The sequence below is a fragment of the Aegilops tauschii genome, chromosome 5 (assembly GCF_002575655.3).
Source record: "Aegilops tauschii subsp. strangulata cultivar AL8/78 chromosome 5, Aet v6.0, whole genome shotgun sequence".
Taxonomy (NCBI): domain Eukaryota; kingdom Viridiplantae; phylum Streptophyta; class Magnoliopsida; order Poales; family Poaceae; genus Aegilops; species Aegilops tauschii.
The window spans coordinates 349,354,346-349,378,221 of NC_053039.3; the positions used below are offsets into that span (position 1 = coordinate 349,354,346).

Sequence of the window (23,876 nt, forward strand, 5' to 3'; positions counted from 1 at the left end):
GATCATCGTGGAACATGTGGGAGCCAACATGGGTATCCAGATCCCGCTGTTGGTTATTGACCGGAGAGGCGTCTCGGTCATGTCTGCATGTCTCCCGAACCCGTAGGGTCTACACACTTAAGGTCCGGTGACGCTAGGGTTGTAGAGATATATGTATGCGGAAACCCGAAAGTTGTTCGGAGTCCCGGATGAGATCCCGGACGTCACGAGAGGTTCCGGAATGGTCCGGAGGTGAAGAATTATATATAGGAAGTCAAGTTTCGGCCACCGGGAAAGTTTCGGGGGTTACCGGTATTGTACCAGGACCACCGGAAGGGTCCCGGGGGTCCACCGGGTGGGGCCACCTATCCCGGAGGGCCCCGTGGGCTGAAAGTGGAAGGGAACCAGCCCTTAGTGGGCTGGGGCGCCCCCCTTGGGCCTTCCCCATGCGCCTAGGGTTGGGAACCCTAGGGTGGGGGGAGCTTCCCCCTTGCCTTGGGGGGCAAGGCACCCCTTCCCCCCCACTTGGCCGCCGCCCCCCTTGGAGATCTGATCTCCCAAGGGCTGGCGCCCCCCAGGGGTCCTATAAATAGTGGGGGGAGGGAGGGCAGCAACCTACAGCCTTGGGCGCCTCCCTCCTCCCCTGCAACACCTCTCTCTCTCTCGTAGATGCTCGGCGAAGCCCTGCCGGAGACCCGCTACATCCACCACCACGCCGTCGTGCTGTTGGATCTCCATCAACCTCTCCTTCCCCCTTGCTGGATCAAGAAGGAGGAGACGTCGCTGCACCGTACGTGTGTTGAACGCGGAGGTGCTGTCCGTTCGGCACTCGGTCATCGGTCATTTGGATCACGACGAGTACGACTCCGTCATCCACGTTCATTGGAACGCTTCCGCTCGCGATCTACAAGGGTATGTAGATGCACTCCTTTCCCCTCGTTGCTAGTAGACTCCATAGATGCATCTTGGTGAGCGTAAGAAAATTTTAAATTATGCTACGATTCCCAACAGGGATCCTCTGATTCTCCGCGTCATAGCCCGGTTGATACTTGGTAAGGTATGTATCATTACCAATCAAGGTGGCCACCGGGCGCACGCTCTTCACACAGGCGGCGAAGTCTTTCTGGTCAAAGGGGGTGCCGTCTTCCTTCAAGCTGGGGTATCCAAGAGCGATGTCGGCCGGGTCTAGCTCCAGTAGAAACGCCTTGGCCCGGCTCAGAGCGGCTATAGCTCCGGCTCTTGCAGAAGCCCGTCTCAAATCTTGGAAGCGTTGAGGAAGTATGGCAAGCCGCCTGAGTACATCTGCCAGGTGAGTGGGAACCTCATTTGACAGAGCCACAACGGCTAAGGCACGCTGTGACCCGGTGTACAGTTGCTCTACCAAAGTATAAACCGCCTTCAATTTGGTCAGCACATTTTGATTAAGATTGGAGCTCCTGGGGCCTGCATGACAAAGTCAGGTGAGCTGATGGCAATGGTGATACTTATGGGAAATGAACGATGTAAACTAGTTAGAAACTTACAGAGTAACTTACCGAAGATTGCGGAGACCATCTGAGATACATGGCGTTTTAAGCCGGAAAGTTCGGCGGTTCTTTCAGTAAGAGCGGCTTCCGCTTGTTCGGCCCGGCTGAGCAAGGCAGTTTTCTCATCCGCCCAGGCTTTTCTTTCTGCTTCAAACTTTTTCTTCAGTTTCTCTTGTGCAGATACACTGAATTCAAATTTGGAATTAGCCTTTTGGGTCTCACTTTCCTGGGTCTTCAGGCGGTTCCTTAGATCAGAGATTTCCGATTCAAATTTCTTACAGGCGGCCTGTACAAATTCCGGGTTACAGTTAGGGTGATTATAATGCAACATTAAGTCCCAAGCACTTTGCAAGCAAAGACACTTGGCACTTGGGGGCTAATGTATGCTGAAAAGCTCTATTTACAGTGCCGGTTCATGAAAATAAGTCCCAAGTACTTTGCAGGCAAAGGTACTTGGCACTTGGGGGCTAATGTGTAAAGTTGCTCAACTACTTGATTAAAGTAAGGAAAGAACCGGGTCAATTATGTTGTTTAAGCCGGCCTGTGAGTGTTACCAGGTAAAGCCGGTTTTCTTGCAGTGATTATTAAGCCGGTATTAAGTCTACAACATATTTTATCATAAGTCATAGACTTGGGGGCTGGCATGGTAAGGATAACTATGGAGTAAGCAAGAGAGTCATACCTCAGATTTTGGCTGTATTTGCTTCACCATGTCAATTTCCAAGTCCCGGCTGTTGTGCACTTGATTAACATAGCCAGAGACAATATCTCCAATGCTCAGATTGGCATAGTCAGTGACGTCCAGCCTGGCCCTACGGCGTTCCAGAAGTTCCTCCTTGGCAGAGCATCTAGCTAACACGGTGGGTCTTCCTCTGTCCGGGTGATTACAACGTCCGGATCATCTGGATGAGCCGGGCTGGGGTTCTCCGGGTTATCAGAACCTTCCATAACTTGTTCATCAGACGGAGCAGTGGTGGTTTCAGGAGCTGGTACAGACGGCGGCTCATGAGCAGAAGCTTCAGGTTTAGTCAGGACCGGCTCTTCGGCCGGCTTATTTTTCTTCGCCCTCTTGCTGGGCTTTACTTGTACACTGAAAGTCAAAGAGTTAGTGCAAATAAATGAGTAAGATATGCACAAATTAAGCTGATCATTATTACCCGGGTGCGGTCTTGAAGGCCGGCAAGCTAGACTGCATTGAGTTGCCGGAGGAAGGTGAATTTCCCTGGTAGTTTGAATCAGAAGAATTGAGTGGTTGACGAGTGACGCCCGCCAAAGGATGAAAAGGATATAAGTCGGAGATAACCTCAGTCCGGCGCTTCCTTGATGCTTCGGGTAAGCCGGAGGAGAGGTCTGCGTCTTTGCTGGTCCGGGTCTGCCTCCGGCTCTCATGAATCTGTCGCTTCAAAAGAAATTGAGGATCTTGATAAGCTAAAGGATGTGAAAATCTTACTTTGCGGGTTACTCTTCGAACTTTCCATCTCGGCAAAGGCTCGGAGTCGGATGAGATTATAGTTACCTCTTCATTCACTTCGTGACTTGTTCCAGTATCCTCCTGCTGATAATCCGTGTCAATAAGATGGTTAAAAAAGGAGCCTAAAGAGTCAAGAACTACCTCTGACTCGGAGGTGTCTTCCAGACGAAGCAGGTCCGAGGCGCTAGGTTTACTCCCCTTCTTATGAGGAGCGGCTTTCCTGGCGGCTTTTTTAACTTTCCTGGCTTTTTTGGCAGCTTCATGGTCATATTTGACCTTCCAGAATTTATCATTAGCCTGTAAAATACAACAAAGGTTAGTAAGTTAAGACCAAATCGTTAAAATGGAAGGAGAAGCATTCAGGTCAATGGTTTACCGCTGGAGCCGGGTTAGTCTTGCAGAAAGGGCTTAAGCCCACTCTCCCGCAATCTGCCAGGCTCTCGTTCAGAAGCGACTTGGTTGTATCATCAATGACGTCCTCAGGTAAGTCGTCTGGACTGTGTCGTAGAGGATCATCTTTCTGGCCCGTGTAATCACACATCAAGCCGGGGCAGCGGCTTAAAGGAATCACCCGCCAAGCAACCCAGACCCGGACCAGATCAATACCATTCAAGCCGTTCCCCAGAAGAGCTTTGATTTTGTTGATGGTGGGTGTAAGTGGTTGACGTTCAGCTTGAGATAATTTGTCTGGCAGGGGGTGATTTGATTCCAGACGCAGGGCGCGAAAGCCGGGCAGAGGGTTCTCGTCAGCCGGAGAAGTGTCTTGGCAGTAGAACCATGTCTGGTTCCAATCTTTCGGGTGGCTTGGCGGCTCATCATAAGGAAAAAGACAATCTCTCCGTCGTTGGATTGAAATTCCGCCAAGTTCCAAGCTAGGCCCGTTGGCACATTCATTCTAGCGGTCCAGGTAAAATAACTCCCGAAAGAGCAGCAAGCTGGGTTCTTCTCCGAGGTACACCTCACAGAACACTTGGAAGTTGCAGATGTTTGACACGGAATTGGGTCCGATGTCTTGAGGTCGTAGGTCAAAGAAGTGCAGGACATCTCTGAAGAATTTTGAGTCGGGAGGAGCAAAGCCCCGGTTCATGTGATCAGTAAATATGACAACTTCCCCATCCTTGGGTTGAGGCCTCTCTTCTGACGGGTCAGGAGCACGATAGGACATGACCTCTTTCTTTGGCAGATAACCCGTTTTCACAAAGTCAGCTACGATGCTGTCGGTGACGTTGGATCTAACCCAGTTGCATGTGATGGGTGCTTTGGGAGCCTTAGGTGGCATTGTGAAAGATGGAAGCCTATGACAAAATAAAATTTCCGGTTCAAATTTAAGCCGGAGGAAAATTTCAGTTCAGTATTCAAGATGGCGGCTTATGAAAGGGCCTAATGATATATGGTTAATTGTGTCAGATTATTTAAGCCGCCGTGGATATCATGAGCAATTAAGTTATTTAATTCTATTATGAATGATCCAGAAATTTCACAAAGCATGGCTTCTTTTAAACCGGCGATATGACCCGCCATGGTTAACAGATGCAGTTTTTGCCTAAGTATTGCACAAACAAGTTTCACAGATTACAGGGATTATTTTGGATCAAACAATCGTCTAGAAAAGAAAAATTTCTAGACCTAAAACTGATACGGAGAGGTTCATAAGCTCTAAATGAGGTCTTTTTGCAAGCAAAAGGGGTCTGCTAATATTGAAAATGGGCGTGAAACGACTACCGCCGGAGTTGTGCCTTACTCTTGGATCAAAGGGAGCCGTTGTGGAAGAACTGCGAAGGAATCGCAAGGAACCACGAAGAACACCGAAGAACTTGCGAACCCTAATGTGGATCTAGTATACGGGACGGCGAGGACTTACTGGTGTTGACGAGCAGCGGAGATGCGTCGCGTTTCTCTGGTCAAGACAGGTCGATGCAGCGGCCTTGGTTGGTGCAGACGGGATGCGCGGCGGCGGCGGCGGAGCTCGGGCTCTGGGGTGTCGAGAGGAGGAAGATGATGGAAAGGGAAGAGTGACGAAGACCTGAGGGCCGGGCCTATTCATAAGGGACGACTGATGAGTGGGCGCGAGAAACGAGGAGGCTGAAGACATGATTATCCAGCTGCAGAGGCGCCTCGATTTTCAGGATAATTATTAAGATAAGGATCCGTTGAGATACGTTGGATGGAACGTGCATTAATGGCGGATGACGTCACGGCGGGTTACCAAGAATCCAGAAGATGACGTCATGGCGGGTTATGACCTTCGCGCAAACAGAAGCCGGAAGATTTTCTCTTAAGGTATTGAAGATTGACATGAACCGGTTCAAATCAATCTGGGGCCTAATGTTGGGGATATAACTACTGGTGTCACCCGCCCAGGAGGGGCCGGGTTACATTGAGACGATCATCGCATGAAGCCCAGAGTCAAGCTGGAAGATGGCGGGTCAGTAATAGGCTTAAGGCCCAGAGGCGGCTTAAGGCCCGTAGTGGTAAACCGCCGTAAGGCGTGACTTGTAGTGTAAGGCAAGAATAGTTAGGAGTCCGAGCCGGACGCTGTTTATAAGCCGGCCGGGACTCTGAGAGCCGCTGGGCGTTAACCTCTCTATATAAAGGGACGACCCGGCGGCGGTTCAGGACAAGTAAGATCAGATCGATAGTCAGGCAGAGCGGTTTAGCTCCTGGTCATCGAAACCCTAAGCAATACCACCTCAACTGGAGTAGGCTTTTACCTTCAACGTAAGGGGCCAAACCAGTATAATCCTCGCGTCCTTTGTCCCGTTTAACCCCTTTAAGCTTCCTAGCGGCGATGGCTCCACGACTAAGTCCTTGCACGAGGACATCTGCCGTGACAATTTCACGACAGGTTGGGTCCGCCGGCGCCAATTTCGGCCCGAGCCAGCGAAAATTGGGCCCTTGGGGACGCGACTGGGCCGATTTTTTAGCGCCGGCGGCCGAAAAGTCGCCTGGGGGGCCTTGTTGGGGGCGCGGCTGGAAATGCTCTAAGTGATACGGTTAATAAAGGGGGTGTTGAGAGGTTCAAAAAAAGCAATGAAAGGCGGTAAACAAGAGTACGAGTGATTCATCACACAAACAAAAATTGCTCACTTAATTCATGAACATAGTAATTGTATACTTACAGGTAACACATATCAGATCAACTAATGAGTCAAAAGAGGCAGCAAAGTTCCAATAGACTCAAGGAAATTACTCTCTAGGCTCAAACAGTTTTCCTCTTTTTATTTCATCTCCCACTCAGAGCACTCGAGTAATAGTGTCATACAGTAACAAGATACCTTTGTTTTAGACAGCGGTAACAAAGATATGGCAACGAATCAAGGGTTTCCAGCTGAACCAGACCCAAAACCACGGCCCTCCCCAAACCCGAAGCCCGATCCATTCCCCGATCCTCCCCGACCATACCCTCCGCCCTCGCCATACCCAGACCCGGAACCAGAACCACCGCCACCTCCACCGCCATAGCCCTGCCCGCCACCGTAACCCGCCCCCGAACCGGCGGAAGACCCCGCCCCTGACCCGGCCGATCCGGCGTTGGACCCAGCGCTTGACCCAGCAGACGAGCTGGCACCTCCAACAGAAACCGAGCCGGATCTCGACTCAGAGGTCGAGCCCGCTCCAGCCACGGAGCCGGAGCCAGAACCTGATCCGGACGCGGACACCCCTCCCGTGCCCGCCCCAACGCCGAGACCAAGGCCGAGGCCGAGCCCGGCGCCCTCCCCGCCGCCCAGGTCAATGCCGAGGCCCATCCTGGCCACGCGCCGGCTCTCCACCACGCCGCACCCGACGGCCACCAGCACGAAGGCGGCAGCGACGGCCGCGCTGCTCCGGCAGCTCGCCATCCTCGCCTCGCACCACACGCACAAGCTCGAACACCTGTGGCTAGCTGCTAATGGCTGATCGCCAGTTGTTCACCACCGTTACCTTGTGTCTCGGTGGTTGCCTTGTGAGATGAAGAAAGTGGACGCGGCTGGCTGGTTATATAGGGCAAGCCGAGTGCGCGATGCCAAGAGGAACAGGACGCGATCGTGTTCGTGTCGTCTTGGCACTGGCGGTGCGCGCGCAGGCGCCATCGACCGGGCAAGCGGTGGTGGTGGTGGTGCGGCAAAGGTGAGTGTACGTGATCTGATAAGGGTTAGTGGGGGAGTGGTTTGCATTGCATGCATGTGGTGGACTGGTGGTGCCGCGCGGTTTGGTTCGGCTGTCGCGTCCGGCCGGCATCTCTCCCGTTCGGTTTAGCAGATCGATCGAATGCTCGAGATTCTTCCGCAATATCCATGAGTAGGGTTCGTAGCCATTGTCGCCGGGACCTCGCCGAAGCTTGTTCACAAATTTTAGTCTCGTCACCTTGTGATTACCAAATTGTATTGTATTGATAGATCTTCACGCATCTCCTGGTTCTAACTTCTAACAAGGCTGACACTCCAAAGTCGAATTTTAGCTGACGGTCAGATGCTATGCAATGTTTTTTTCCTAGCCAAATAAACATCCCGCAATCTATGTCTAAACCTACCTAGGAGTACTATACATATATCTCTACTCCTAATGTCTCAGTTGGTAGTCCGCGTTCCGGGTTTATTTTCGTCCCACCACTTTCGTCCGGTTTTTTTTCGTCCTTTTTTTTCGTAGGTTTTTTTCGTCTGCTTTCACCGCCTGTTTCACCCGAAAAAAACCCGACCCGCAGTTGTTCGCACCCTTCCTCTCGTCGCTCCTCGTCTCCACTCTCTCTCTCTCGTCTAAATCTCCGCCGCCCCTCCTCTGATTCTGGCCAACGCCATCCGGCTCTCGCGTCGGCCACCATGCGGACGAGGCGCAACCGCAGACGCCGCCGCCGATCCGGGGACACGCCTCCGCGACGCCGGCAACCGCCGCCGCCGCCGTCGCGGATCACCAGGATGCCGCCCCCGCAGGCGCTTCGGATACGTCGCGGATCTGCAGCCCACCGTCTTTGCCCGCCTACGCCGCCCACCGTCTTCGCCCGCCTGCTGTCGCCCCTTCGCCCGACCTTCCTGCACCGGTGAGGCCTACCCACGTCCAGATTTTTCGTTCGTAGGTATCTGTATCTTCCTTTCCTTTTCCCACCCTCGCTTGATCTGGATTCAGAGGAGGGGTTGCTCTGTATGGCGGCGGCGTCAAGCGCCGGCAGCGTCACCTGGATCTCCTCGAGCCAGGGCCCTCCGCGCGCCAGCACCTTCCCCATCGCGCGCGATCTGTCCGCTCTGACGCACGGTGAGCGCGCTGCCGCCGCCTTGTCACCGACGTCCTGATCCATCGGCGGCAACGGCGGCTCCTTCTGGCCGGATCAAGGCGCGGAGACCCGTGGGATCCCCTCCTTCGGCAGGACCTCCTCATCTGGTGAGATCCCCTTCCCATGTCTAATGCCTCAAACCGTTCGGAAAGCACCAGCAAGTTTTTTTACTGAGTAATTAATGTATTGAATGCAAGATTGCATTCTTGCACGGACAGAGAGTGGAACACCACCTTCAGTTTCTCATCTGATCCCACTTGTGGACTCCATGAATGAAGTAAGATAACAATCCATTGGTCAATTACATTGCCTCTTTAGATGGTTTTTAGTGGGCGTCAGACTTGGTTTAGATGGCTTTTGTTGTGAAAGAAAACTTATCTTTCTAAAGACTGTACTCTGAATCTTACATCTCATACTTGAATTTTTTTGCATAATTTTTTTAGGCCTGATGTGTATCCAACGGCATGGGAGATTAAAGATTTTCATGAGACTGACGATTGTGATTTTGGCCCTGTACTGAATAATTTTGTGAGCGACTGGGTGATGATGATTACAAGCCAGGTAACCGAAAGAGTCCTTCGGCCGCTGGCTAGCTAGCTGTTCTTATCTTACTATTATATGTCTTCCTCAGTATTGATTTGTGAATTATTTCTTTTTTCGAACTATGCAGGAGGACTGCATGTGATGAGTTAAGGCACAAGAACTATGACCATTTTAGCTCCAGCAGTAAGTACACAACTAATCAACAATGCATTTTCACGACCCAGACTTCTGCATTCTGGCTGACAGGCTCGCTGGCACAGCCACATAATCTCATGCATTCAAATTGCTTGCTACACGAAATACGCCCAGATCTACGAGTAGGAATCCAAGGTAACACTTATTACTTACAAGTATTTACTTCATTTTTCTTCTTGTAAAAAGAGAATGCAAGCTGAAATATAAAGTCTGCAGATTCCTCATGTATGTTCAATTTCCAGAATAGGAAGAACCATACCAACATCATACATACATATTACAGTTCTGCATTTTAAATTTGAAGACCAACGCAAAGCCCGATCGATGTAATTGGAGGTGAATGTCTGTTTTCTTGCTTGTATTTAATCTTAGAAAACAGAATCTCATCAAGTGAAAATCCGCAGGCATTGCAGTCCAATTGTTCTAGGGATTGGAACCAGACGTGTGACTGAATACTGCTTGGAAGGTGTGATTCTGCAAAGTTGAGGAAGTTGAGGAAGTATGGACTCAGATCCTTTAAGGGTTTGTTTCCATACTGTGGGGCAGTAGGATCTGAGTCCCACTATGAGGGATCAACCTTCATAGATCAGCTACCGGCGTCATACTGCCCCCACAAGGTAAACCCGCCATTTATCTGGGGTCCCAAATTGCAGTGTTTGTCTCTCTTCATTTGTTATTAGTCTCTGCGATTTCATTCTTTAGCATCTGATGTGGTAGACCGTTTAATCACGTTTCGTGGATAGTCTAGCTCATGTGTTTGTGATCTAAGTGGTGCCACATGTTTCTTCATGAAGCCTCACAAGAAAGTTAGATTCTTTTCCATATCTTCAAATTGGCTGTTTATTGATGAGCTAGGTTGACTTGAGCCGTCTTCTGCAAGTGCTCAATTGCAACCTTAAAACCAGTCGCAAAATTGTTTTGGTCCATGTACGACTTAAATAACCTACTGTGTATTTAACTATTGATGTGTATACGCAATTATTTACTTCTATATACGGATATCTTCGTTACATAAAAAAAGTTACGGTGTACTAATTGGTAAGTAAATAAATTTAAAATAGTCAGTATGATAGTTCTTCTCTCCTCAAGTCTCAGATCTATTTAGACCTATTTTGTTTTTGTACTGACTCTTGAATTTTCTGCTTTCTATTTCCGAACCCTTTTGATATGTTCCTTACTCTTGATTTCAGCCTTTTAAGGTATGTTCTTCTTCAGGGATTGCAGAGAGCATGGACCACCGTATGGAAGAAGGAGATGCCATCCTTGACTGTCGTTGTCTTTGGTGTGTTGCTGCCATTTTTCTAATTCTTGCACTACAGAGACCTTAGTCTATCCATGTAGGTCATGCCTTCTGATTAGTCTTTTGACTCTTATGTACGTGTGTGCTCTTGCATTACTTAATAGATCTTGTTGTATACGATGATCCATTGTCAGTTATACAAAGGTTCTGATTTTAAAATTTTGTAATGTTCAGTTTAGATTTAATTTTATTCCACCTCATTTTGAATGGACAACGTGTGTGCTGTTTAAACGATCACATGTGAAATTCATAGGCATTGTGAGGGCATGGAGAAAGGATTCGATTTTTGAATCTTTTTTTCAGGGTTCAGAGCTATTACCTGCTACACCTACACACATGGAAAACTTAAACTTAGCAGTCCAAAATTAAGCAGCAAACTTTATTGCCAGTCATCTGAAAATTCAGTGACAACTGCTGACACATGAGCTTCATTTTTTAGTAGAGTAAGTAGATGATGCAGATGACAGTTCTACCTCTCTGACAGAAACACGAACTTTCTGACCAAGGGCATACCTACAGGACAGCAGGAAGTCCTAAGGCACGCATCACACATTCACAAAAGATATGGAGCTGATATTTTAGATTAGTCTGAAGCTTTGAACCTTACCAACGCCCGTGATTTGACTCTTGGTGCTTGTGAAGTCTGAATGAAGTACCAATAGCCAATCTATGAATGATTTCTCATAGTATGTTACATGCTCTGATGTGATTTATGGCAGTTGTGTTCATCGTTTAACCGATCTAGCAATCTATCTTCAGTTCTCTCGAATTGTTTCTTGTTTTGTAGTTACATCTTACATGCATGGTTTGTAGAAGTAAGGGTCCATCTAGCACTCTATTTTCAGTTAGCTAACTACTCCCTTCGTTCTGATTTACTCGTCGTGGTTTTAGTTCAATTTTGAACTAAAACCACGACGAGTAAATCGGAACAGAGGGAGTAGAAGAGAATGGTATTATTATTCTTAATTTCCTATATTAAAGAAGTATGTTGCCAGCAACCTACTCGGGTCCTCCCTGTGCACATCTGGTGGTGGCTCCTCCTTCTGCTTCTTCATGTGCAGATCTATTGGTGGCTCCTCCTACCCTCCACAGATCTTTATATTTTGCCATTGCTAAAGGTACATGCCTTCATCCTAGAAGAGCCTGATTTTTCTTTTGATTGCATACATCATTAGCTTGCCAGTTTAATAGTCAAATAGGAAATCAAATTCTTCCTAAGATCATGAACGGATTTTCTATAGTTTGGTTGCAAACTTAATGAACCGGTTCCTCAACATTCCAGATTGTGATGATAAGGTTCACAGGAGATGCAAGTACGTCTTCTGTCCAGAAAGGATAAATTGGTGTCCGATTTGACCACAAGCATATGATCTTTGCTCCACAAGGTTGTACTTTGATAAGGCGTGATGCTCTTTTTTGTGTAAGTTTGCCGAGGAGCAGGTCGTGCGCTGCGGCAGGGACGGGAGAGCCGGCGCCGGCTCCAAGTACGCCATCGTCCAAGTTGCGCTTGGGCTTCCCTCCAGCAGGTCCACAGCGTATCTTAGGTCGTGATCGGGCTGACAGCGGTTTGGCCACTACACTCGACCATGTGCTCTGCTGACCTCGATGCCCATATTTTCCTAGACACCATGTCACGAGTACCTACCTCACAGGCTGAACTGATGGATGTTGGTATTTTGATCTTGCTATGTCAAATAGTACGATGTAATCTATGGAGCTGAAGCTATAGCTAGATCTTGATCTTACTGTCATATCCGTGTCAAGCACAAGCCGACGCCTCTATTTCCGGTGAGGCCAACCATCTAAAATACCTCCTCCATCTTAAATCCATTGATATACTTTTTTGTTACAGGCTTTTTATATATATAGATATTAGAATTGGCACTATTTGGAAGTATCACTTAACTGTTGGACCCTTTTTGCAGTATACATCTTGGCTGGCCTCAACATATAGTTTTTTCTCAAATTATGGGTTTTCTTCTTCTCTCTGTTCATGCATGGTTTGCTTCTGGTGATCCGTAATGTCAGTGGTGTTGCTGCTTCTAACTTCTACTGATCCATAACAAGTGCATACTATTTCGTTTGGATAGATCTTTATATATTTCACATTTAGCAGAAAAGTTTAGTATGTGAACAGATGGTACTATTGCGGATTCTTTAACCTTTTCATGTCTGATGGCATGAACTTATCCATAGTAGGTACATGCAAAGGAACTTGACAAGAGAACAATACTCTTTTGAACAAGGCTAATTTGTTACCTTTAAATATCAGGTCCACACCACACACACACCTTAAAAGAGAGATTTATATGTATCTTTTGCAGGATTGACAGCACACGATGAGAAGAAGACATGGTTTACCTCAGAGCTGGGGACTACAGAGGATAGCGTCTTCGTGGATTCAGATAAGAATAATATTGTAAGAGGGCAAGGTATCATGTATACAATCAAGCATTGCAAAGGACTAGCTACTGCCTTGTTTATTTGTTTTATGATTGCCCAAAATTTTCTTACTAGAATTTTGAGAAGTTTGGCCATCAGTTCTACTGCTTGGTCATTTTGTATATCATGTTGCAGTCTTTCTTTTAATACAAGGTAATATTAATACCATCCATGTACTTTTGTGTTTGCTGTCCTGTACATGGTGACTAATTTTCATATACATTTTGTTTCATATTATCCATGAATATGTTTTTTATGCATGTACCCTACAACTGGGTTATTATATGTGTGTGAAGTTTTTTTTCCTTTTCACTTGATTACCATATTTGGGCTGAGACTTTATAAATTATTGCAAGTATGTTGAGAGTGTGTTAGAAACTAAGGGCAATCCTAATTGGATATGTCCAGTTCGACATGGCATTTGCAATTGCTGTATCCGTACAACTAAGAAAGGACCGTTCCAACTGGCAATGAGTATTGGAAAGTATAAATACTACATTACATATGGTTTCAGAAGTATAATAACAAGCTCATTGCTCATATGGTTTCTGAAGTAGAAAACATCTATACCCTTTGATGTTTGAAGTGGAAATGTATCCATGACTGTTAGTTGTTGTTGTCAACGATTTTTTTTTGGAAAAGAATTAATAAAGCCATTTTTGTTGAAGAATAACTGGGGGGTAGCACCCCACCGGTTTGTAATATTACTCGCATGACAATATATTTTCATCGAACTGATAAAAACAACTAGATAAAGAGCTAAAACAAAAATATGGGGGACTGGTCAACATGCTAGGTCAGAGCAAAGCAAAAACCCGTATAAATGAGTCCCAAGGAGAAAAGATCATTATGTAGAATAGAATATTTTTGCTCCATGAAACCTTTCCTGGGCTCCATAAATTGTGTTTTTGTGCTCATGCTTGTGCATATTCTATAATTTTGAACAACGTTTTTGTGCTCATGCTTGTGCATATTCTATAATTTTGATTCGTTGTTCAGGCATTTGGAGTTCACAGTTATCTAAGTTTCTCTTATGTGTGTTTTCGAAGAATTTGGTACTTTAGAGTTTTCTATTATATTATCTTTGAATCTACTTAGAATAGATTAGTGGTATGATATAGTGAAGTAATCTAATTCAATTTCCTTTTTCATTGCAACCACTTAATTTCATGGTCGCCATATAGAAAAACATCTTGGTTGCCTCTTCTCTATCTCGCCCATTTTGTTGCCTGGCATGGAAGAGAGGAGGGAGAGCCGAGGAGCGTGGTGGCCTCTGGCTGTTGCCCTGGAAAAGGCAAAGGCCGTGGCACGACTGCCCGTCGCAATGCCCCTGCTCCTTGCGTGCTTGTTTCCCTCCTTACACCCCCACGTCCAACTCGATCTTCGGCTGCCGCAACGCCGTAGATGACCAAGTCTAGCGCCCGTGCCCGCGCCCGCCGCCCTCTTGTGAATGGCCAACTGATGGCCGAAGGTGGGGAAGGCTTCGATAGTATGATAGTATGATGTGTCTTAGCTGATTGTCAAGAAAAAGATGTGAGTTAGTTGAGACGGCCTTATTCTTGGTTATTTTAGCTCCATGAGTAGCATCTTAAATTTTTTCAAAAGCCCGTGGCAACGCACGGGCGTTTTACTAGTACTAATAAATGACTCCGCGTTTCTTCGAAATTTTCATTCGTCCCACACATAGGGTTTCTTCGTTCGTTGCCAACAATCATGCATTCTATAAAGTTAGTTGTCCGAGGTGGTACTAATCCATCCGTCAGCTGATCGATTCGACGTTGCTCGGCTGCAGAACTAAATTCATCGAACACATATGGCTGATTTGGTTCTAATTTAAGAGAGGTTGTGGAAAATGTATATATTTGTGTGATGGTACGAGCTCTTTTACAGTACCCTGGTACTCCAAAACCATACACCGGAGTACCAACACTAGTAGGAAAAGGGGCTTTTACCCCGGTTTGTAAGGGCCTTCTGTCCCGGTTCTCGAACCGGGACTAAAGGGTTGTTACTAAAGCCCTAACCCTTTAGTCCCGGTTCTTACACGAACCGGGACAGAAGGTCCTCCACGTGGCCGCTGCTGCCAGCCCAGGCAGGGGGGCCTTTGGTCCCGGTTGGTGCCACCAACCGGGACCAATAGGCAGGGCCTTTTGTCCCGGTTGGTGTCACCAACCGGGACCAATAGGCATCCACGCGTCAGCAGCTGGCAGGAGCTGAGGTTTTTGTTTTTTTAAAGGGGGTGGTTTAGGGGTTTTGGGGGGTTAATTTAGGTGTTTCATATATTGTGTTAGCTAGCTAATTAATAGAGAGAAGTGTCCTGTCTTATCTCCGTGCTTGGTCGACGCTACGTACTATATACGTATGGAGAGGACTAGACACGCTAGCTAGTAATCAAATGAAGGAAACAGAAGATCGTCATGAACATATGCATACAGAGAGAAGTGATATCGACCACCTCTCCTTCTCCGAGATATTGGTCGAACAACAAGTTCTCGTATATCTATCCGACACTACCGGCTACATATATACAATAATTATCTCTTACAATACAATCTCCTAATTAAATTGTAGGAACACAGGGTCCACATAGTATTCTCCGTTCTCAGCGATCACGTGGTCAAGGAAGAATGCCGCCAATTCCTCTTGAATTCCTCGCATACGATCTGGTGCTAGGAGTTCATGCCGCTTCCGGAACATCTAATTTGAAGAAGGGGGTCAATACATATATATATGAATAAATGAAACTCAACACAAATGATGGTAATAAAATAAAATTGTGAATATTATTGCTTACGCACTTCATATTGTTCTTCAGTGTAGCCCCGCTCGCAGGTCGTGTAGCGGATGGACTCGCAAACGTAGTATCCATAGTAATTATTCCCGGGTTCCTGCCACAACCACTTTACAAGAAATAGAGGTCAATCAAACTGATAAGCAAGCATGCTAAATGGTATTGATGAAACTAGCGCTTGAATCACTAGGAGATGCGCAGAACATGCTACTATAGTACTTACTTTTGGGTGATTAAATTGCAGCTTCTTCGGCAGTCCCGGAGCTTTTGAGGTGAATTTTCTCCAAATCCTGCCAGACAAAGAAAACAATTACTTGATATCAGGAAATGAACAAAGTTGCTGATATGGTGGATAATGATCGATTTAACTTACTTCTGGAGCATTTGAGTCATGTTCGCATAGTCCTGGGGATCTTTTCATCTCGAGTCTAAGACGGTTACTACTCCCTGCTCAAGCTTAATCTCTAGGAGAATATAGTGGAAGCTGCGCATGCATGCATAAGTCATCAATTACATTACCATAACCTGGACTAATAAGGGAAACCGAATATGCACAAGACAGTAACACTCACTTGAAGTTGTAAGGAAAGAGTATTATATCTTTGTTTTGATTTAATACCAACAATTGTAGCAAGTTGGCCTCGGCTTCTTTGGGATGTTTTTCAACCGTATATGCATCTATGAGATTTGTGTTAATGAACCCAATATCACCGATTTGTCTTTTCTTCAATTCGGCGATCTTCAATCTGCATAATATAGTGAGGATAATTATAAATACATGCAATGAAAGAGCTGACCTATATAGAGAGACTTAATGACAGAAGTAGTACTACTCAGTAGCAAGTGATCGTTGTTTTATCGAGGGCCTTTTGATTGTAAAACTGGAAGAAATCCTCAAATGGAACATTCAGCAGATCAATTCCAACGAGGTCATGCTCCGGTTTAACTCTCAGCGTCAAAGTATCCATCCCATCAGACTCTCTGCAGGTTTTCATGTACCAATCATGTAGTCTTCGCATCATCGTTGTTAGAGATCTTTCATCTTTGACGAGAGGCTTCCCGTAATGGTATTTGTGTTCGTCCACCTCCATGATTTCATAATGTACATCGTCGGGCAGGTAATCTCCAAGATTGCTATAACCGGGCAACATACTCGGATCATTAGCGACGATGTCTTTTGACACCTTGAGCGGGGGGCACGATTGGTTCGCTTGTTTGCCGAGCTGGGCAATTTTTTTCCCAGCTCGTCGTTATTTTAACCTTTGATCACTGATAGTACTTCCCGACCGCTCCGCTTCGGCATATGTCTTTGCAAGAATGCGCTCATAGTTGCCTCTCGGCGGAGACTTTGGTGGTTTTGTCAGGGCAGCCAGAGTGCGCTTTGCTTTCACCGGATCTACCTTCTCCTCCGGAGGTGGATGTTTCTTTGCTTTCACCCCTTCAAAGAAGTTTGTCACTTTGGCTCGCACGATCTTCCTGGTTTCCTCCTCGGTTCTCTCATATGGTAACTTCTCTGGAGTCTTCAAAGAAGGACCGAATCTGTATTGCCTCCCGCCTCTGGCAGCTGTACTGCTAGACGCCGGCAGAGCAGATGGAGCGGCTGCGGCTGTCTTCTTTCCTTGCTGACGAGGCGGAGGAGAAGGACTACGACGCGCCGGAGCAGCCGCAGCGGCGGCGGGTCTCTTCCGCCCTTGCTGACGAGGCGGAGAAGGAGGCGGAGTGCCGCCACGCGCCGGAGAAGGAGGCTGAGTGCCCTGATCACTCGCCGGAGGAGGAGGTGGAGGAGGAGGCGGAGTGCCCTTACTCGCCGGAGCCGTCCAGTTCGGAAGCTTGATGAGCTCCTTCCGCCATAGGCATGGAGTCTTCAGAGCAGAACCCAGCCGAGTCTCCCCTTCACCGGTAGGGTGGTCAAGCTGGAGCTCCTCAAATCCCTCCATTATTTCATCCACCATCACCCTAGCATATCCTTCTGGAATCGGCCGGCAGTGGTAGGTTGCACCGGGTTCAGGAGGTAAAACAGAGCCAACAGCCGCCTTGACTTTGAAGTTCTGCCATTCCGCCATAAGGTGGCAATGTTGAGACTCCGTGATAGCATCCACGGGGTAGCTAGCAGGAGCCGCATGCTCCAGCTGAAGCAGCTCGGTGGAAGCCACGCTGCTTCTCCGCTGAGATGGCGGTGTAGCTTCGGGGGCAGTTTCGGCATGTCGATTGCCGTCTCGTTCCTCTAGAGCTTGAACCCTTTCGTGCAGCTTCTGAATTTGGATCTGCTCCACTTTTTTCCTCCTCTCCTGGCTTTTGTAACCGCCCGCGTCCGAAAAACCAGCCTTCCACGGAACGGAGCCTAGCGTGCCTCGTGTCCGTCCAGGGTGCTCAGGATTCCCGAAGGCCATTATGAGCTCGTCGTTCTCTCTGTCTGGAACGAAGGAACCTTGTTGCGCTGCATCGATATATTGCTGAATCTTCTTGACTAGTATTCTCAAAAGCTCGTTTGTCCAAACGCACCTCCCTGATACAGGGTCCAAGGTTCCGCCAGCCCTGAAGAACCAAGTCCGGCAACGGTCTGTCCAGTTCATTGTCTGTGGTTCGATCCCTTTTTCAAGCAGATCATTCTCAGCCTTGGCCCACTTAGGTCGGGCTTTGAGGTAGCCACCTGACCCCGTGCGATGGTGAAGCTTCTTCTTTGCAGCATTCTTCTTGTTTGTCGCTGACATCTTCTTACTCTTTTCCGATGTCTTGTGGGCCACAAATGCGGGCCAGTGATCTCTGATCTTCTCATACCGGCCGATGAATTCTGGTGTCTCTTCTTTGTCGACAAACGTTTTCAGCTCATTCTTCCACCTCCTGAATAGGTCTGCCATCTTCTTAAGAGCATGAGACTTGATTAATTGCTCTATAACTGGCTTCTCCGGATCCTCCTCTGGCGGTAGGGTGAAATTTGCCTTCAGCTCAGTCCAAAGATCATCTTTCTGCATATCATTGACATAAGACACCTCAGGGTCTTCCTTCTTAGGCTTATACCATTGCTGGATGCTGATCGGGATCTTGTCCCTAACTAGAACCCCGCACTGAGCAGCACATGCATCCTTTATCCGGATGGGTTCAATCGGTTGGCCGTCGCGCGCGATTGCTGTGATCTCAAACCTTTCATCCGAGCGCAACTTTCTCTTTGGGCCTCGTCTCTTTACCGAAGTTGTGCTCGATCCGGAGGGCTAAAAAAAGAAGAAAGACGAGTGTTAATTAATATGTGTACATACCAAAACAATGAATGCATCAATTAGCTAGTCAGCACAGGCTTAACTAATATATTTACCTGGCCGGACTCTGTTCGGTCACCGGAGCCGTCACCACGGGCTCCTTCTTGCACCAGCATTGGGTCACCGGAGCCATCATAATCATGTCTTTCCTCCTCCACTCTTCGATCACCGTAGCCTGCTTCTTCACCCTGTTCTTCCAGACCATCATTGTCATTAAGATACGACAAGATATCACCTCCGGCTAAGATTATGTCCCCCAACACCTCTTCTGCTTGCTCGTCTCGTCCGTGCTCCATTGTTTCTGCAAATATTACAACATGGCAATTATTACACAAACATGACAGCAGGTGGATATATTAGTGCAAACGTAGACCTAGCTTATTCCGGGTTTGGGGTGGCCTAGGCAACGCTTCAAGGGTAGGGGCGCGGCGGGAGGGGGTAGGAGACCGACATCGTTTTTTTCTAGGGTTTGGGTGTCCTCGAGAGTTTTGGTCGAGCGAGAGGGCCGGGGGTGCTCCCGTGGTATAAGTTATCATGGTCGAGAGGGGGTATAAATATCGACCGTCCATCATGTCGAAGTTATCTGGGAGGGAGTTATATATATCGACAACGACGACATACATACATGGGAAAATAATGTTATCGGGGAGGGGGTATATCGACCCCCCCCCACGTGTTGAAGTTATCGGGAGGGGGTTATATCGACAACGACGACATACGTACATGGGAAAATAATATTATCGGCGGGGAGGGGGTATATCGACCCCCCCTCGTGTTGAAGTTATCGGGAGAGGGGTATATCGACGACGAGAGACCCGATAAAACATAAGAAAACGAAGAGGAAATAAAAAGAGGAGAAGAAGAAAAGGAATAGAGGAGAAGATCGAAGAAAAAAAAGAAGAAAAAAAAAGAGGAGAAGAAGAAAGGAATAGAGGAGAGAAGAAGAAAAAATAGAATTTTTTCTATTTTTTCTTCTTCTCTTCTATTCCTTTCTTCTTCTTCTCTTCTTTTTCTTTTGTTTTCCTCTTCTTATTTATTTCTCCTCTTCTTCCTCTCCTCTTCTTCTCCTTTCTTCCTCTTCTTATTTTCCTTTTTATATGAACATATCATCATATATATGAACATACATTTTCTTTGCATATGCATATGAACATACATTTTCTTTGCATATGCATATGAACATACATACATACATTTTTCTTTCATATGAACATACATACATACATTTTCTTTGCACATGACCATACATACATTTTTCTTTGCATATGACCATTCATACATTTTCTTTGCATATGCTTTGCATATAAACATACATACATATGAACATACATACATACATATAAACATAACATACATACACAAAAAATTCTAAAAATCTGCCTAAAAAAATTATATGAAAAAAGCATACATCATCCATCCATCCATATAATGAACATATACATCATCCATCCATCCATATAATCAACATATGCATATGAAAAAAAAATTATATGAAGAGGATCGAGGGGATAGGGAGGAAAGGGGGTCGCCGGAGCCGGACCGAACGGGGAGGAGGGGCGGCGTCGAGGCAGGGGCGGCAGTGGGGGCGGGCGCCGGCGACGACGACAATGGTGGGGGCGGGCCGGGGCGCAGGGGCGCGGCCGTGCATGCTCGGGGACGGGGCAGGGGCACGGGGCGGCGGCCGGCGTGGGCTCGGGCGCGGGGCAGGGGCATGGGGAGACGGGGATGGCGGCCGGCGGTGGCGACGGCGACGAGGAGCGCGCGAGCGATTTGGGCAGCCTGGCGGCGGGGGCAACTGGCGAGGGAGGCGAGGGAGATGTGAAATTTTCACAAGTCCTGGTTATATAGCAAGGGCATTGGTCCCGGTTCGTGGCACCAACCGGGACCAATGCCACCCTTTAGTCCCGGTTGGTGCCACCAACCGGGACCAAAGGTCCCTTTTCAGCAGCGCAAAGGGCGGGAAGCGACGGCCTTTGGTCCCGGTTGGTGGCACCAACCGGGACTAAAGAGGGGGCATTGGTCCCGGTTGGTGCCACGAACCGGTACCAATGCACCCCTTTAGTCCCGGTTGGTGGCACCAACCGGGACCAAAGGCCTCTTGCTGCCCGCGTCGCGGCCAAAAGTTTAGTCCCACCTCGCTAGTTGAGAGGGGCTCGGAGTGGTTTATAAGCCCCGCTGCGGCTGCTGTCTCGAACTCCTCTCTATAGCAGGCTTCTGGGCCTAACTTTGGCGCGCTGCCCGTTGAGCCCTCTAGCCCTTCTGGGCCTGTATTTGCAAACCCGAGGGTTGGAGGGCCCAGCGGGCAGCGCCCCAACAATTTTTTTTGCTGTCCGCATCGCGGCCAAAAGTTTAGTCCCACCTCGCTAGCCGAGGGGCGCCCGCACCAGTTTAAATGCCGCGGCGCGGCTGCTGTTTCGAACTCCTCTCTATAGCAGGCTTCTGGGCCTAACTTTGGCGCGCTGCCCGTTTAGCCTCCTAGCCCTTCTGGGCCTGTATTTGCAAACCTGAGGGTTGGAAGGCTAAGCGGGCAGCGCCCCAACAATTTTTTTGCTGTATTTAGTTTTTTTGTTTTCTTTTTTACTTTATTTATTTTGTTTTGTTTCTACTTGCAAAAAAAAAACTTATTTATTTTATTTTATTTTGTTTCTAATTAATTATTTATTTTACTTTATGATAATTTCTTTTTGCTATTAAAGTTTCTATCAAAAAAAGTTCTTTATGAATTTTTTTTCCTGTATTTAGTTTTTTTGTTTTCTTTTTTGCTTTATTTATTTTGTTTTGTTTCTACTTACAACAAAAAATTTATTTATTTTATTTTATTTTGTTTCTAATTACTTATTTATTTTACTTTATGATAATTCTTTTTGCTATTAAAGTTTCTATCAAAAAAAGTTCTTTATGAAAATTCTTTTTGCTTTTAATGATTTTGAACAGAAAATACTTCGATAATTTTAGTTGCATCAATTTTATATGATTTTAGTTTCAATAATAATAGAGGTTTCTTATAATGTTTTGAACAGAAAATACTTTGTTAATTTTAGTTTCATAAATTTTATTAAAGTTTATTTTATTTTGTCGGAACACAAGAAGTCCGGAGTTGTAATAAGTTATTAAAAATAAAAAAGAGGCGCAATGCTCGTTGATTTGCTTCAAGCCTTTCGGAATAGTGTAGACTGCACTGCAGTGCAGTCTACACTATTCCGAAAGGCTTGAAGCTAAGCAACGTGAGCATTGCGCCTCTTCTTCATCGTCTCTGCACTCAGGGCTTATAAACCGCTCGTAGTGCCTCTCAGCTAGCGAGGTGGGACTAAAAAACTGCTTAGTAAGAAACTCTAGTACCGGTTCGTGCCACGAACCGGTACTAAAGGTGCTCGTGGGGCCACAGCCTCATTAGTACCGGTTTGTGGCACCAATAGGGACCAAAGGGTGGAATTGGTCCCGGTTTGTGCCACCAACCGGGACGAATGGCCTTGCACAGCGGCGTGGTGGTGAGTTTAGTCCCACCTCGCTAGCTGAGAGGGTTACGGCAAAAACTAGATGCACTTCTTGTACAAAACGGACAATGGTATCATACTCGTCTATTACAAAGTTGGCATGGTATCATCATAATAGTTGCGGGAGAAAGTCTTCACTTTTTCTTCGCTTGTGTCATTTGCTTATTGCGCCGTAACCATGGATAATCTTCATCGTTTATCAGGATGCTTGGGTCAGCCTTGACTTTGAAGGGAGGAATTTCATGGAACTTTTCATAATCTTCAGACATGTCTGTCTTGCCCTCCACTCCCACAATGTCCCTTTTTCCTGAAAGAACTATGTGGCGCTTTGGCTCATCGTATGATGTATTCGCTTCCTTATCTTTTCTTTTCCTCGGTCTGGTAGACATGTCCTTCACATAGATAACCTGTGCCACATCATTGGCTAGGACGAACGGTTCGTCAGTGTACCCAAGATTGTTCAGATCCACTGTTGTCATTCCGTACTGTGGGTCTACCTGTACCCCGCCTCCTGACAGATTGACCCATTTGCACTTAAACAAAGGGACCTTAAAATCATGTCCGTAGTCAAGTTCCCATATGTCCATTATGTAACCATAATATGTGTCCTTTCCCCTCTCGGTTGCTGCATCAAAGCGGACACCGCTGTTTTGGTTGGTGCTCTTTTGATCTTGGGCGATCGTGTAAAATGTATTCCCATTTATCTCGTATCCTTTGTAAGTCAATACAGTCGAAGATGGTCCCCTGGATAACGAGTACAACTCATCACAAACAGTGGTGTCACCTCTGAGACGTGTTTCCAACCAACTGCTGAAAGTCCTGATGTGTTCACATGTAATCCAGTCGTCACACTGCTCCGGGTGTTTGGAGCGCAGACTGTTCTTGTGTTCATCGACATACGGGGTCACCAAGGTAGAGTTCTGTAGAACTGTGTAGTGTGCTTGAGACCAAGAATATCCGTCCCTGCATATTATTGAGTCCCCCCCTCCAAGTGTGCCTTTTCCAGTCAGTCTCCCCTCATACCACGATTTAGGGAGACCTATCTTCTTAAGGCCAGGAATGAAGTCAACACAAAACCCAATGACATCCTCTGTTTGATGGCCCATGGAGATGCTTCCTTCTGGCCTAGCGCGGTTACGGACATATTTCTTTAGGACTCCCATGAACCTCTCAAAGGGGAACATATTGTGTAGAAATACGGGCCCCAGAATGACAATCTCGTCGACTAGATGAACTAGGACGTGCGTCATGATATTGAAGAAGGATGGTGGGAACACCAGCTCGAAACTGACAAGACATTGCGCCACATCACTCCTTAGCCTTGGTATGATTTCTGGATTGATCACCTTCTGAGAGATTGCATTGAGGAATGCACATAGCTTCACAATGGCTAATCGGACGTTTTTCGGTAGAAGCCCCCTCAATGCAACCGGAAGCAGTTGCGTCATAATCACGTGGCAGTCATGAGACTTTAGGTTCTGGAACTTTTTCTCTGGCATATTTATTATTCCCTTTATATTCGACGAGAAGCCAGTCGGGACCTTCATACTGAGCAGGCATTCAAAGAAGATTTCTTTCTCTTCTTTCGTAAGAGCGTAGCTGGCAGGACCTTCATACTGCTTCGGAGGCATGCCGTCTT

The 23,876-nt window shown here is 47.0% G+C and overlaps 1 protein-coding gene across 1 annotated transcript; it reads right to left on the reverse strand.

Annotated features, from left to right (window-relative positions):
• Nucleotides 1-964: 964 nt before the first annotated feature.
• Nucleotides 965-2,585, reverse strand: LOC141022855 (uncharacterized). The gene is made up of 3 exons (XM_073499128.1): nucleotides 2,188-2,585; nucleotides 1,515-1,791; nucleotides 965-1,422 (listed from the first exon to the last, which is right to left on the reverse strand). The coding sequence occupies exons 1-3, from the start codon at nucleotides 2,215-2,217 to the stop codon at nucleotides 965-967; spliced, it is 765 nt and encodes a 254-aa protein (XP_073355229.1). The 5' UTR covers nucleotides 2,218-2,585.
• Between the last annotated feature and the right edge of the window lie 21,291 nt (nucleotides 2,586-23,876).

What these genes read in the sequence shown, in the direction of transcription:
- LOC141022855 (XM_073499128.1), bottom strand. Translation starts at nt 2,217, where the DNA reads ATGGTGAAGCAAATACAGCCAAAATCTGAG. An exon ending in AAATACAGCCAAAATCTGAG is followed by an intron (nt 1,792 to 2,187) that starts GTATGACTCTCT and finishes GAATTTGTACAG; the next exon opens with GCCGCCTGTAAGAAATTTGA. An exon ending in GATGGTCTCCGCAATCTTCG is followed by an intron (nt 1,423 to 1,514) that starts GTAAGTTACTCT and finishes TTTGTCATGCAG; the next exon opens with GCCCCAGGAGCTCCAATCTT.